Genomic DNA, 15,782 nt, shown 5'->3' with positions numbered 1-15,782 from the left:
CCATATGAGGATAAAAGATTTATTCAAACTAAAAACATAAGAAGGAACTATATACACCTAATGTCCAACTTTTAAGGATCGCCAGAACAGCTGTAATGCGGTTGTTTGACTACAGTCTAAGGGCCAGATTAACGCTCCTGCTTGTGCTAACTCCGCTAGAAGTAAGCTTTTTGCTTGCGCTGGGCAGTGTTCACATCACAAGTAAAAAGTAAACAGTTTTTGTTAGAATATTGTGTGTTGGTTAATGTATTGCCTCTTAGAAGTCAATGGAGCACAAAAAGTGGGGAAAAAACTAACACCCTACTCACAAAGAAATCCGATAGCATATTCTCAAGTGTGCTAACCCGACATGAAAATATGATTATTTCACATTCCAATGTTCTTCACATAGAAGAATATGTTCTATTTATTCATATATACATACACACACACATATATATATATATATATATATATATATATATATGTATATATAATGGTATTTTGGTACCATATATATCTATACCTATATATATATATATAAATATCCATGATTATAAATAGGTAGATAGTTAGATAGATAGATATATAGATAGATAGGAATATCTATTTATAAATACATAGAACATATTCCGCTATGTACAGAACATTGGACTGTCAAATATTTACATTAAATACACACTATAACACTTTATTAAATATGCTTTTACATGTTTTCATCTACTTAACTGCGAAGGGCTCCAATGCACTTATGTACCTCCCTCTATTTATGGGTGCTGCCATTATGGTACCTAAGTTACACTAAAAATTTCTGAAGGAGAGTTACTGCACATGTGCAAACAGGTCAGCACTTGAATGTAGTTAAAGATAAATTTCAACATGGCAGCACACATGACTGGAGGGAGGTGGGGAATAATCTCAATAGTATGCTTATAAAATGTATTTAGTGTCCAATGTCCTTTGAAAATAAAGCTAGCATACAAGTAATTAGCTTTTTGTTTAATTACACATTGGGCCTGATGATCTAAAGCTCTCTGGGCTGGCGAGATTCTTTTAGAATGTTTAGTGCTAAGTTTAATGCAGGTCCTGGAAGCTGAACGCGCTAAGTCTCCTGTTAGCTCTGGCAAGAAGAGGATCGGGTTAAAGGCTGGTGGGAACTGTAATTACCAGTCGTTCTTTGTAGTATAGAGAGGAGGCAGAGGGGAGGAGTGCCATCAGAGCACTACATAAGGGCGGGCCACAAGTTTAGATGTGGAACTCGGATTGTGCGGGAGACTCTGATGGGGCTGGATGTCACCTGTATGTGTGGTAATTTTGGAGGTAGGTAGGTACCCTGTTTGTAACTATGCTAACATTTACAGTAGGAGGGTGAGAGTGCTCAACTGTGAAACTGCCCTTCACCCACTTACAACAAAGGAATTTAATCACATATACATTAATTTTATATATATATATGTATAAAGTTAAAGCTAACCTTTTTCCCCACATGCTGTAGAAAGTATCCCCCAGTATATCAGCAAGATGTTCTGTGTTCTGCTATGTGTGCATCATTGCATATGACTAGCTTGTTTGTGTATGTCTATGTATATATATCGGGGGGGGGGGCTGCTCTGGCATAAAATGCCTAGGCCTATTTTTGGTCCCAGTACGGCCCTGCCCTCGCCCACCTCTACCCCTCTTTCTACCCTTCCTTACTTTGTGACATGTGAACTTTTGGATGTGTTCTGAAGCTTCTAACTTTCTATTTTTTTCTATACTTTGATCTCTGATGGTCCATTTCAGTATACTGACTTTTTTACTCTGTCTTTGGGTCATTGAATACCCTGATGCACACCTTAGCTCTAGACCTCTTTAGATGTAATATGAGTAAACTATCCCCAGTTATTATTAAGTGCTGTATGGGCATAATAGTTTCTTCTCTATAGCCATTTTTTTCAATGTAACTTTTTATCTGTTGATATCTTGTGGCCCAGGATCTAAATCTCACATTGATTAAAAATAATGTATTTTTTTAAAGATAGCTTTAGCCATGTCCAAATTGTACTTTGTAGCTGTATATCATAAGGTATTATTTCTTGTAAATTTACTGTCTAAATATTAGTTTTTTGTTAAGTGATGCAGTACTTTATTTTGTGCCTCTACCAATTGTTAGGGCTTTCTTGTGCGTTTCTGGGTGCTAATGTATTAGTGGCTCTCCTACAGTCTCAAATGCATTTGTCTTATATGTTGATAACATCTATGATGCTTGCTTGACTCGCATTTGAATACACTGATAACAAAAGCAATAGTTATGTGGGTTTATCATTATTAACTAATACTCACACAACTACATTCAAAAGCTTATTCTTCAAAGCTTGTGGTTGGTCACTATTTGATCCCAAAATCTGTTTTTGGACTCTTTATTCATGTATCAGACTCCAATCTTTCAGTGCTTGTAGTATAGGTGCTTGCTTCATTTAAGCAACGGCATCTCAGGACTGAAGTATTTGAGGGAGCACTTCCCAGAGGCTCCCTGTTGTTTTGAGGGCAGGCCGTGACAGGAAGGTGGGGCCGGTATTCCATGGGTGGTGCAAGAGAAACCCTGTACAAAGAAGGGGTGGGAAAACCGAGTGACAGTCACAGTTGTGGAGGCCCATGAAGAGACCAGCCACTATATTGGGGGTTCCAGTGCCCCCCCCCCCCATGATGCCACTGCTATTTAGTTTCAAAACGTTACCGTGCTTAGGTCCCCTTTGCCTTATCGTGCCTTTTGTAAGTAACTCACATATGATTATAATCAAATACAATCAAATCCCCTTATATCTAGCTGCTTCACTTAACTTCTGAGATACATGATACAGAAAATTCTGGGTCTCTATCTGGGTCTGAATGATAAAAAATGTATATCACTCTACCACATTGGTAGAAAGTTATTGGAACAATGCAAGACAAAAGAAGGACAAGTACCTAAATACAATTTTATTTGAAGACCTTTTATGCATAAAATTTACAACAATGTATATTTGTCAAATAGGGATAAAAATAAATAACAAATAAGATGTTAATTTGTTTTAAAAATGTTATATATGACTGATATGTTATCCATTAGCAAGAAAAAAGAAGTGGCTTGTAATTATAAGGTGTTTACGGTCCCATACTATATCACATTATCATTTATCACACTACTACAGTTTTCAGTGTGTTATATTCCTTTGAAACAAACTTCATCTTGATTTATCAGAACTAAAATTGTCTTTATGTTTCTTTATGTCACAGGAAGTCAAAATATCCACAATTTCAGCATCCAATTTTAATACCAGCAGGAAAACTCACTTCATTATACACGGATACTTAGAAAAGGGGGATTATATATGGATGGAAAAAATGTGCCAGGTGAGATTGTAAATATATTTATGTTACATATAATACAGACATGCAATATGCAGTGTTCTCTACACAAAAGTTTGCCAGCTGGGTGACAATATAAAGTAATTGAGTTGGGCCAGTGTTATACTTTTGCAAAATTTTCTGATATCCAAAGTATAAATGAATTGCATACATAGGGGCATATTTAACAATGTGCAAGCGAACATGATATGAAGTCGGCATTTATTATTGCACAGCAGTTCTTTTGAACTGCTGGTACAATGCCACCCCCCTGCAGATTCGCGCTAGCAGGGGGTGTCAATCAACCAGATCGTATTCGATCGTGTTGATTTCTGTCTGCGGCCTCAGAGCAGGCAGAAAAATTGTGACGCTGGTCTATTGAATGATTTTCTCTAGTAAGTGAAGAGAAAAAAGGTTTGATGCATATATTGAAGCCAATTAATATGGGTGCAGTATACTCACTCCATAAGATGAATCTTTACAGCTGAAAGTGAACGTAGCGTCAGATGGCAAGAGTCCACAGGTTCCTGGAGTCAAATACTGAATTTTCAGGTTTATCCAAAAGTGGACTATAAATGAATAGAGACCCAAATGACAAAAGTATCCAGTGTATAATTGTAAAAATGTAGTAACTTACTCCATAAATAAGGAGATTCCAGCTCAGCACAGCAAAACAAGATCTTGACAATCTTTCAACAAAGGATAAAAGGTTTAATTTGCTCAACGCGTTTCAACGTATTACACGTCTTTATCAAGAGCATACATTAAAACAAGTAAAACAGGTAAGTAAAACCAAGTATTGAGTGTGTTTGCTGTGGCTACAGGGCTGGAATATATACAGGTGAACAATTAGTTCCAATTTCCTGTTGAGCACAGGAAATTGGACTGACAAAAACTTCATAAAATGTCTAATACTATATATATGCATCAATAGTAAACTATTCCTGAGAATAAAAATGAAGGAATAGTTTACTATTGATGCATATATATAGTATTAGACATTTTATGAAGTTTTTGTCAGTCCAATTTCCTGTGCTCAACAGGAAATTGGAACTAATTGTTCACCTGTATATATTCCAGCCCTGTAGCCACAGCAAACACACTCAATACTTGGTTTTACTTACCTGTTTTACTTGTTTTAATGTATGCTCTTGATAAAGACGTGTAATACGTTGAAACGCGTTGAGCAAATAAAACCTTTTATCCTTTGTTGAAAGATTGTCAAGATCTTGTTTTGCTGTGCTGAGCTGGAATCTCCTTATTTATGGAGTAAGTTACTACATTTTTACAATTATACACTGGATACTTTTGTCATTTAGGTCTCTATTCATTTATAGTCCACTTTTGGATAAACCTAAAAATTCAGTATTTGACTCCAGGAACCTGTGGACTCTTGCCATCTGACGCTACGTTCCCTTTCAGCTGTAAAGATTCATCTTATGGAGTGAGTATACTGCACCCATATTAATTGGCTTCAATATATGCATCAAGCCTTTTTTCTCTTCACTTACTAGAGAAAATCACTCAATAGACCAGCGCCATCTACCACTACTATCTATCTATACACAGTCACAAGGGAGAGACTGCAAGAAGGCTGCGGTTTGACCTAAAGGAGAGTATCAGTTCTTAGTTCATTTGTACAGAATATTGTGTGTTTTTTTTTCCATCTTGCACCTCTGTATATTGTTTTCCTTTTAGACAAATTGGGAAGCAGCGGTCTTTAGCTTGATAAATATGCCCCTTAGTCTAAATTTATTTAACTATAATTTGGGTAATAAACATTGAAAAAATGTAATATTAGCTAATTTAGTTTATTTTTCTCTAAACATTAAGGGCTAGATTACAAGTGGAGCGCTAATTTACAGTTTGCAGAGATCAGATATCTGGTGAATTTTATAAATGTGCCCAAATGCCCCCAGAATATCTTGGTGTGTATTTTATTACAAAATAAAATTTGCATCAGTTTTAATTTTAATAAAATAACGGCACTAGGCAGTTTTTGGGGGCTAAAATGCCTTTACATTGAGGTCCTTGGGAACTGTGTGTTCCCAGTAAATTTATAAGTATATGCTAATATACAGTACATATATATTTATGTGTTGATGTGTATATAAATATATATATATATATATATATATAACAAAAAAACTATAAGAGGAGAAACAGGACACATGATGATAAATGCTCCTTATATATAGATAGGGAATACAGCACTTTTTTAAATGTAAAAAACATCAGAGTTCAATTATGTCCTTATATATTAAGGCACTAAATAGGCGGAATACCTAATATACAAAACATGTCAATAAAGCAACGTAAATGTGTACAGTGCAAAAACAACTCATATAATAGTAAACGCAATAAAGTTAGGTCACGTGACTAACAAGGGCCCATATACAATTTTACATCGGCAGTAACAGACTTGCAAGGGTAGAACCGATCCACTTCACCCAGCTGCACACAGAACCCCCTAGCAAATAGCCAAGGAGGACAAGCCTGGGCAGGTTCGCATATAGGGATCTAAGTGGATCATAGTAGCCTTAAAGTGTGAGGCATACATAAACATGAATCAGCAGAATAAAATACAATGTCAGCCAATATTAGCCAGTACAGATAGCCAGATGCATGCAAGCAATCATATACACAGAAGCAGATAGTTTAAGTAGCAGCAAGTTAGTTCATACTTGAGCAAAGTTCTCTACATAACAAGATCATTTCCATAAGCCAACCTTCCACAGTATACGTATACGAGAGACAAAATTACTGGTTAAATAGTTAGGTTCCACATCAAGCGAAAAAACACAGTCCCACAATTTTGTGAGTTTCCAAACACTTATCTGTCTTCACGTGGAAATAGAGCCAAAGTGAGACTCAGCATGCCATAGATTCTCATCTAATCAGAAGATATGTATTGCCTCATAAAACATGGCCAGACATCAGCATTGTGTAGCGCATCAATAGTCCCATCACATCGGACTATTGATATGCTACACACCGCAGATGTCTGGCTGAAAGCTTGCCGGAAACAGAAGTTATGAAGCAGCGGTCTAAAGACTGCGGCTCCATAACCTGTCCGTCTGCTCTGAGGCAGAGGACAGAAATCGACAGAAATCAACCCGATCGAATATGATCAGGTTGATTGACACCCCTGCTAGCGGCCGCAAATCTGCAGGGGGCGATATTGCACCAGCAGTTCACAAGAACTGCTGGTGCAATGATAAATGCTGAGAGCATATGCTGTCTGCATTTATCGATGTGCAGCGGACATGATCCGCTATATCGGATCATGTCCGCTCGCACCATCATAAATAGGCCCCTTAGGGGCATATTTATCAAGGTCTGGCGGACCTGATCCGACAATGTGGATCAGGTCCGCCAGACCTCGCTGAATACGGCGAGCAATACGCTCGCCGTATTCAGCATTGCACCAGCAACTCACAAGAGCTGCTGGTGCAACGCCACCCCCTGCAGATTTGCGGCCAATGGGCCGCCAGCAGAGGGGTGTCAATCAACCCGATTGTACTCGATCAGGTTGTATTGTGGCGATGTGTGTCCGCCTGCTCAGAGCAGGTGGACAGGTTATGGAGCAGCGGTCTTTGTGACCGCTGCTTCATAACTGCTGTTTCTGGTGAGTCTGAAGACTCGCCAGAAACAGGGGCCATCAAGCTCCATACGGAGCTTGTTAAATAGAGCCCTTAGAGTTTATTGACTGTCGTAAAAGATAGGGGGCTTCCCATCCCCTGCAAAGAGGGTTGGGCAAGTAACCTGATCTCCTGAAAGAGGTATAAAGTTTTGTGTTTTAACATGTAAATCTTGTTCTTCTTACATGGGAGGCTGTATACCAACAGAGTGAGAGACCATCTTTTCCTGCCAATCTCCCTGGCACATATATCAAGACTAGTAACGTATAAGGGTTTCTGCTACTTCTCCTTTTTATTTTAAAAACTGTTTGCTTGTGTAATTCTATTAATGCATTCTGCTAATTATTCGCATAATAAACCTTCATTTCAGTTTTGGCCTTTGTCTAATATTTGAACCACGTTACTGAAAGAGACTGCTAGTATTAAGACTGGTAGTATTAGTATTGTGATTTTAGGTTATTTTTTGCTAAATTGTAATCTTGTATTTTATTTGTAATTTTTTGGGTTTTCGTTAAGATTTCCCATATCATATAAGTCTAGTGCAGACTAGAGAATGTTGTTAACCTTTGCACCCACTGAAATAAGTCACATGCTTACCTAGAGTGGCTAGATGGTGACACATTAGTGACAGATAACCCTTTCTGTGCCAAACAGATGACTGGCGCAGGGTTGGTTAACCTTGGTCTTCACAAGCGCACATTAGTGAAAACGATATTTAGCGCTCCAGTTGTAATCTGGACCTTAGCCAGGTGGTCCATAAAATCAACCAGTAAAGCACCCATTAAAATGGTCCTGGCGAGAACACTTATATGAAAGTAAATGATAATAAAAAAATCATAAAAATGGCAACAAAAATGAACGATGTATGTTACAAAATGTAATTTATTTTTCCACTGCTCTAAAGGCAGGAATGACTTTAAATTTACTAAGTTTACTGTTAAATAATTATCCAGCAATGTCATGGTCAGTTGATTGATTCCTGTGTCAGCACATATGTTTTTCAGCTTCACTTTTGTTCCTTATAACCTTAATCTCATTAAAAAAAACTATATACATTTTTAAATAAAATTGTATGTTCTGCTGCAGGTTTGATACTTCTTTATTTAAAGGGATATTAAACCCCAATTTTTTTTCTTTTATAATTCAGATAGAGAATACAAGTTTAAAATGATTTCTAGTTGACTTCTTTTGATTTGTTCTCATGATATTCTTTGTTTAAAAGATATGTGAATAGATAGCATGCACATGGCTGCAGCACTGCAAGACAGGGAATAGGGTTGTCATCTAGTGCTCTTGCTAATGTGTAACATTGTTGCAAAACTGTTGTCATATAGTGCTGCAGACATGTGAATACTCCTGAGTTTACCTTCAAGTTTTTCAACAAAGGATAACAAGAAAATAAAGACAATTTGATATTAGAAGTAATTTGGAAGGTTGTGTAAAATTGTGTGTTGTATCTGAACAATGAAAGACTAAATTGGCGTTTTATGTCCCTTTAAAGTGATAGAAAGGTGAAAATTAAAATGTGCATGGGTGCATTTTGATTATAAATTGCAGCATTTTTGCAGTATGCTTCCATTAACAAAAATACTTCTAGAAAAAGTTATAATTGTTACAGCAGCATACGCACATATGCTACATGTGACTAGAGGATCAGGATTCAAGCACCATGCCTGCTCAGATGCTGTCACTGGTGTGTATTGTGTCAGTAAAGACTTATTTTGTGTTGTACAAGCCACTGCTGACACTTTGAGAAGGTGTGGTGTGATTGTATAATAATATACAATCCTTAGCCACAATCAGATTCTGGATTTTACTTAGGAAATCATTTGTATCTTTTAAGAATGACTTATGCACCTGGGGCGCGATCCGATATACGGCGTAGTTTTCGGCGCAAGCAAGGGAACCCGCGCCGCCCGTAGTTTCACCTCGCACATCGGGGTATTACATATACCCCGCCGGCAGTTGCTAAAGTGCCGTAAGTCGGATAAACTAGCAATGTCCAGAAATGAGCGTGACTACAAATTTCTGGAGTCGCCAGTGACTTAAGGCCTGCACCTAAAAAAACTAACAAAAATATTAAATTTCCTGTAACTGTCTAGCATGCCTCCCAAATATCAGCCCGGTGTGTATGCCCCTATATCCATAATCCCCCCTCTCACTCCTAATAATAAATGTATTATCCCCTAGACCGACAACCCCCCACAACGCAATAAGCCTAATTATTAACCCCTAAACCGCCATAGCCCACACCGCAAAAAACCTATCCTAGTATTAACCCCTAACTGCCATAGCCCACACCGCAATAAACCTATCCTAGTATTAACCCCTAAACCGCCGCTCCCGGAGCCCACCGCCACCTACATTAAATTTATTAACCCCTAATCTGACCCCCTTACACCGCCGCCACCTACATTACATTTATTAACCTCTAATCTGACCCCCCTACACCGCCGCCACCTACATTAAATTTATTAACCCCAAATCTGACCCCCTACACCGCCACCACCTACATTAAATTTATTACCCCCTAAACCTAAGTCTAACCCTAACACCCCCCTAAGGTTAATTATTTTTTAAATAAATCTAAATAATATTACTATTATTAACTAAATTATTCCTAACACTACACTATCAACAAATTAAATAAATTAACTACAATTATCTAAACTAAAATACAATTAAATAAACTAAACTATAGTACAAAAAACCCCCCCACAAAATTACAAAAAATATAAAAATATTACAAGAATTTTAAACTAATTACACCTAATCTAAGCCCCCTAATAAAATAAAAAGCCCCCCAAAATAATAAAATGCCCTACCCTATACAAAATTACAAATAGCCCTTAAAAGGGCCTTTTGCGGGGCATTGCCCCAAAGTAATCAGCTCTTTTACCTGTAAAAAAAAGAACAATCCCCCCCAACATTACAACCCACCACCCACACACCCCTACTCTAAAACCCACCCGATCCCCCCTTAAAAAAAACCATAATTTATGCTTACCTGATAAATTTATTTCTCTTGTAGTGTATCCAGTCCACGGATCATCCATTACTTATGGGATATTAACTCCTCCCCAACAGGAAGTGCAAGAGGATTCACCCAGCAGAGCTGCTATATAGCTCCTCCCCTAACTTCCATTACCAGTCATTCGACCGAAAACATGCAGAGAAAGGAAAACCATAGGGTGCAGTGGTGACTGTAGTTTAATGGAAAAATTACCTGCCTTAAAGTGACAGGGCGGGCCGTGGACTGGATACACTACAAGAGAAATAAATTTATCAGGTAAGCATAAATTATGTTTTCTCTTGTTAAGTGTATCCAGTCCACGGATCATCCATTACTTATGGGATACCAATACCAAAGCTAAAGTACACGGATGACGGGAGGGACAGGCAGGCTCTTTATACGGAAGGAACCACTGCCTGAAGAACCTTTCTCCCAAAAACAGCCTCCGAAGAAGCAAAAGTGTCAAATTTGTAAAATTTGGAAAAAGTATGAAGAGAAGACCAAGTTGCAGCCTTGCAAATCTGTTCAACAGAAGCCTCATTCTTAAAGGCCCAAGTGGAAGCCACAGCTCTAGTAGAATGTGCTGTAATTCTTTCAGGAGGCTGCTGTCCAGCAGTCTCATAGGCTAACCGTATCATGCTACGAAGCCAAAAGGAGAGAGAGGTAGCCGAAGCTTTTTGACCTCTCCTCTGACCAGAATAAACGACAAACAGGGAAGACGTTTGTCGAAAATCCTTAGTTGCCTGTAGATAACATTTCAGGGCACGGACTACATCTAGATTGTGTAGCAGACGTTCCTTTTTCGAAGAAGGATTAGGACACAAAGATGGAACCACAATCTCTTGATTGATATTCCTGTTAGTGACCACCTTAGGTAGGAACCCAGGTTTAGTACGCAGAACTACCTTGTCTGAATGAAAAATCAGATAAGGAGAATCACAATGTAAGGCAGATAACTCAGAGACTCTTCGAGCCGAGGAAATCGCCATTAAAAACAGAACTTTCCAAGATAACAACTTGATATCAATGGAATGAAGGGGTTCAAACGGAACCCCCTGTAAAACATTAAGAACTAAGTTCAAACTCCATGGTGGAGCAACAGTTTTAAACACAGGCTTGATCCTAGCTAAAGCCTGACAAAAAGCTTGAACGTCCGGAACTTCTGACAGACGTTTGTGTAAAAGAATGGACAGAGCTGAAATCTGTCCCTTTAAGGAAATAGCGGATAAACCCTTTTCTAAACCTTCTTGTAGAAAAGACAATATCCTCGGAATCCTAACCTTACTCCATGAGTAACTCTTGGATTCGCACCAATATAAGTATTTGCGCCATATCTTATGGTAAATCTTTCTGGTAACAGGCTTCCTAGCCTGTATTAAGGTATCAATAACTGACTCAGAAAAACCACGTTTTGATAAAATCAAGCGTTCAATTTCCAAGCAGTCAGCTTCAGAGAAATTAGATTTTGATGTTTGAAGGGACCCTGGATCAGAAGGTCCTGTTTCAGAGGTAGCGACCAAGGTGGACAGGATGACATGTCCACTAGATCTGCATACCAAGTCCTGCGTGGCCATGCAGGCGCTATTAGAATCACTGATGCTCTCTCCTATTTGATTCTGGCAAACAATCGAGGAAGCATCGGGAAGGGTGAAAACACATAAGCCATCCCGAAGGTCCAAGGTGCTGTCAAAGCATCTATCAGAACCGCTCCCGGATCCCTGGATCTGGACCCGTAACGAGGAAGCTTGGCGTTCTGTCGAGACGCCATGAGATCTATCTCTGGTTTGCCCCAACGTCGAAGTATTTGGGCAAAGACCTCCGGATGAAGTTCCCACTCCCCCGGATGAAAAGTCTGACGACTTAAGAAATCCGCCTCCCAGTTCTCCACTCCCGGGATGTGGATTGCTGACAGGTGGCAAGAGTGAGACTCTGCCCAGCGAATTATCTTTGATACTTCCATCATTGCTAGGGAGCTTCTTGTCCCTCCCTGATGGTTGATGTAAGCTACAGTCGTGATGTTGTCCGACTGAAACCTGATGAACCCCCGAGTTGTTAACTGGGGCCAAGCCAGAAGGGCATTGAGAACTGCTCTCAATTCCAGAATGTTTATTGGTAGGAGACTCTCCTCCTGATTCCATTGTCCCTGAGCCTTCAGAGAATTCCAGACAGCGCCCCAACCTAGTAGGCTGGCGTCTGTTGTTACAATTGTCCAGTCCGGCCTGCTGAATGGCATCCCCCTGGACAGATGTGGCCGAGAAAGCCACCATAGAAGAGAATTTCTGGTCTCTTGATCCAAATTCAGAGTAGGGGACAAGTCTGAGTAATCCCCATTCCACTGACTTAGCATGCACAATTGCAGCGGTCTGAGATGTAGGCGTGCAAAGGGTACTATGTCCATTGCTGCTACCATTAAGCCGATCACCTCCATGCATTGAGCTACTGACGGGTGTTGAATGGAATGAAGGACACGGCATGCATTTTGAAGCTTTGTTAACCTGTCTTCTGTCAGGTAAATCTTCATTTCTACAGAATCTATAAGAGTCCCCAAGAAGGGAACTCTTGTGAGTGGAGAGAACTCTTCTTTTCATTCACCTTCCATCCATGCGACCTTAGAAATGCCAGTACTAACTCTGTATGAGACTTGGCAGTTTGAAAGCTTGAAGCTTGTATCAGAATGTCGTCTAGGTACGGAGCTACCGCAATTCCTCGCGGTCTTAGTACCGCCAGAAGAGCACCCAGAACCTTTGTGAAGATTCTCGGAGCCGTAGCCAATCCGAATGGAAGAGCTACAAACTGGTAATGCCTGTCTAGAAAGGCAAACCTTAGATACCGGTAATGATCTTTGTGAATCGGTATGTGAAGGTAAGCATCCTTTAAATCCACTGTGGTCATGTACTGACCCTTTTGGATCATGGGTAAAATTGTCCGAATAGTCTCCATTTTGAACGATGGAACTCTTAGGAATTTGTTTAGGATCTTTAAATCCAGGATTGGCCTGAAAGTTCCCTCTTTTTTGGGAACCACAAACAGATTTGAGTAAAACCCTTGTCCCTGTTCCGACCGTGGAACTGGATGGATTACTCCCATTAATAAAAGCTCTTGTACGCAGCGTAGAAACGCCTCTTTCTTTATTTGGTTTGTTGACAACCTTGACAGATGAAATCTCTCTCTTGGGGGAGAGTATTTGAAGTCCAGAAGGTATCCCTGAGATATTATCTCTAGCGCCCAGGGATCCTGGATATCTCTTGCCCAAGCCTGGGCGAAGAGAGAAAGTCTGCCCCCCACTAGATCCGTTCCCGGATCGGGGGCCCTCAATTCATGCTGTTTTAGGGGCACCAGCAGGTTTCCTGGCCTGCTTGCCCTTGTTCCAGGACTGGTTAGGTCTCCAGCCTTGTCTGTAGCGAGCAATAGATCCTTCTTGTTTTGGAGCAGAGGAAGTTGATGCTGCTCCTGCTTTGAAATTCCGAAAGGAACGAAAATTAGATTGTCTAGCCTTAGGTTTGGCTCTGTCTTGAGGCAGGGCATGGCCTTTACCTCCTGTAATGTCAGCGATAATTTCTTTCAATCCGGGCCCGAATAAGGTCTGCCCTTTGAAAGGTATATTAAGAAATTTAGACTTAGAAGTAACGTCAGCTGACCAGGATTTTAGCCACAGTGCTCTGCGCGCCTGAATGGCGAATCCGGAATTCTTAGCCGTAAGCTTAGTTAAATGTACTACGGCATCTGAAATAAATGAGTTAGCTAACTTAAGAGCTTTAAGCCTGTGTGTAATCTCATCTAATGGAGCTGATTCAAGTGTCCCTTCCAGAGACTCAAACCAAAATGCTGCTGCAGCCGTGACAGGCGCAATGCATGCAAGGGGTTGCAATATAAAACCTTGTTGAACAAACATTTTCTTAAGGTAACCCTCTAACTTTTTATCCATTGGATCTGAAAAGGCACAGCTATCCTCCACCGGGATAGTGGTACGCTTAGCTAAAGTAGAAACTGCTCCCTCCACCTTAGGGATCGTTTGCCATAAGTCCCGTGTGGTGGTGTCTATTGGAAACATCTTTCTAAATATCGGAGGGGGTGAGAACGGCACACCGGGTCTATCCCACTCCTTAGTAACAATTTCAGTAAGTCTCTTAGGTATAGGAAAAACGTCAGTACTCGACGGTACCGCAAAATATTTATCCAACCTACACATTTTTTCTGGTATTGCAACTGTGTTACAATCATTCAGAGCCGCTAACACCTCCCCTAGTAATACACGGAGGTTTTCCAGCTTAAATTTAAAATTTGAAATATCTGAATCCAATCTGTTTGGATCAGAACCGTCAGCCGCAGAATGAAGCTCTCCGTCCTCATGTTCTGCAAGTTGTGACGCAGTATCTGACATGGCCCTAACATTATCAGCGCACTCTGTTCTCACCCCAGAGTGATCACGCTTACCTCTTAGTTCTGGTAATTTAGCCAAAACTTCAGTCATAACAGTAGCCATATCCTGTAATGTGATTTGTAATGGCCGCCCAGATGTACTCGGCGCCACAATATCACGCACCCCCCGAGCGGGAGATGCAGGTACTGACATGTGAGGCGAGTTAGTCGGCATAACTCTCCCCTCGTTGTTTGGTGAAATGTGTTCAATTTGTACAGATTGACTTTTATTTAAAGTAGCATCAATACAGTTAGTACATAAATTTCTATTGGGCTCCACTTTGGCATTAGCACATATAGCACAGATGTCTTCCTCTGAATCAGACATGTTTAACACACTAGCAAATAAACTAGCAACTTGGAAATACTTTTCAAGTAATTTACTATAATATGAAAACGTACTGTGCCTATAAGAAGCACAGAAAGAGTTATGACAGTTGAAAGTTAATAAACTGAAAGGTTATAGCATCAAATCTTTGTAAAAAACACAATTTTAGCAAAGGCTTGTTCCCATTAGCGAAGGATAACTAACCCTGATAGCAGAAAAAAAAGTTACAGAAATAAACGTTTTTTATCACAGTCAACTACAATCTCACAGCTCTGCTGTGAATGATTACCTCCCTCAAAACAAGTTTTGAAGACCCCTGAGTTCTGTAGAGATGAACCGGATCATGCATTCCCCAGAATACTGAAGTGTAAAATATACATACATGACAGCCTGATACCAGATGCTGCTACTGCATTTAAGGCTGAGTTTACATTATATCGGTATGGCAGAATTTTCTCATCAATTCCATTGTCAGAAAATAATAAGCTGCTACATACCTCTTTGCAGATTAATCTGCCCGCTGTCCCCTGATCTGAAGTTTACCTCTCCTCAGATGGCCGAGAAACAGCAATATGATCTTAACTACGCCAGCTAAAATCATAGTAAAAACTCAGGTAGATTCTTCTTCAAATTCTACCAGAGAAGGAATAACACACTCCGGTGCTATTATAAAATAACAAACTTTTGATTGAAGGTATAAAACTAAATATAATCACCATAGTCCTCTCACACATCCTATCTAGTCGTTGGGTGCAAGAGAATGACTGGTAATGGCAGTTAGGGGAGGAGCTATATAGCAGCTCTGCTGGGTGAATCCTCTTGCACTTCCTGTTGGGGAGGAGTTAATATCCCATAAGTAATGGATGATCCGTGGACTGGATACACTTAACAAGAGAAAACTAACACTACCCCATTGAAGATCACACTACCTTGAGAAGTCTTCATCCGATGGGGCAGAAGAGGACATCCAGACCGGCAGAAGTCTTCATCCTATCCGGGCAGAAGAGGACATCCAGACCGGCAGAAGTCTTCATCC

General features: G+C 39.9%; 1 protein-coding gene across 1 annotated transcript in view; it reads left to right on the top strand.

Moving 5' to 3' along the window:
- Window positions 1-15,782, top strand: part of LOC128640256 (pancreatic triacylglycerol lipase) — a 136,163-nt gene that overhangs the window by 11,964 nt on the left and 108,417 nt on the right. The window contains exon 4 of the mRNA XM_053692685.1: window positions 3,235-3,351. Coding sequence (XP_053548660.1) covers window positions 3,235-3,351 — 117 coding nt within the window. The remainder of the gene's footprint in view (window positions 1-3,234; window positions 3,352-15,782) is intronic.

Source organism: Bombina bombina, chromosome 9, assembly GCF_027579735.1.
Source record: "Bombina bombina isolate aBomBom1 chromosome 9, aBomBom1.pri, whole genome shotgun sequence".
In the NCBI taxonomy this organism is placed as follows: Eukaryota; Metazoa; Chordata; class Amphibia; order Anura; family Bombinatoridae; genus Bombina; species Bombina bombina.
Note: the sequence above shows the minus strand (reverse complement) of the source record. Positions and strands in the feature narration are given on the sequence as shown.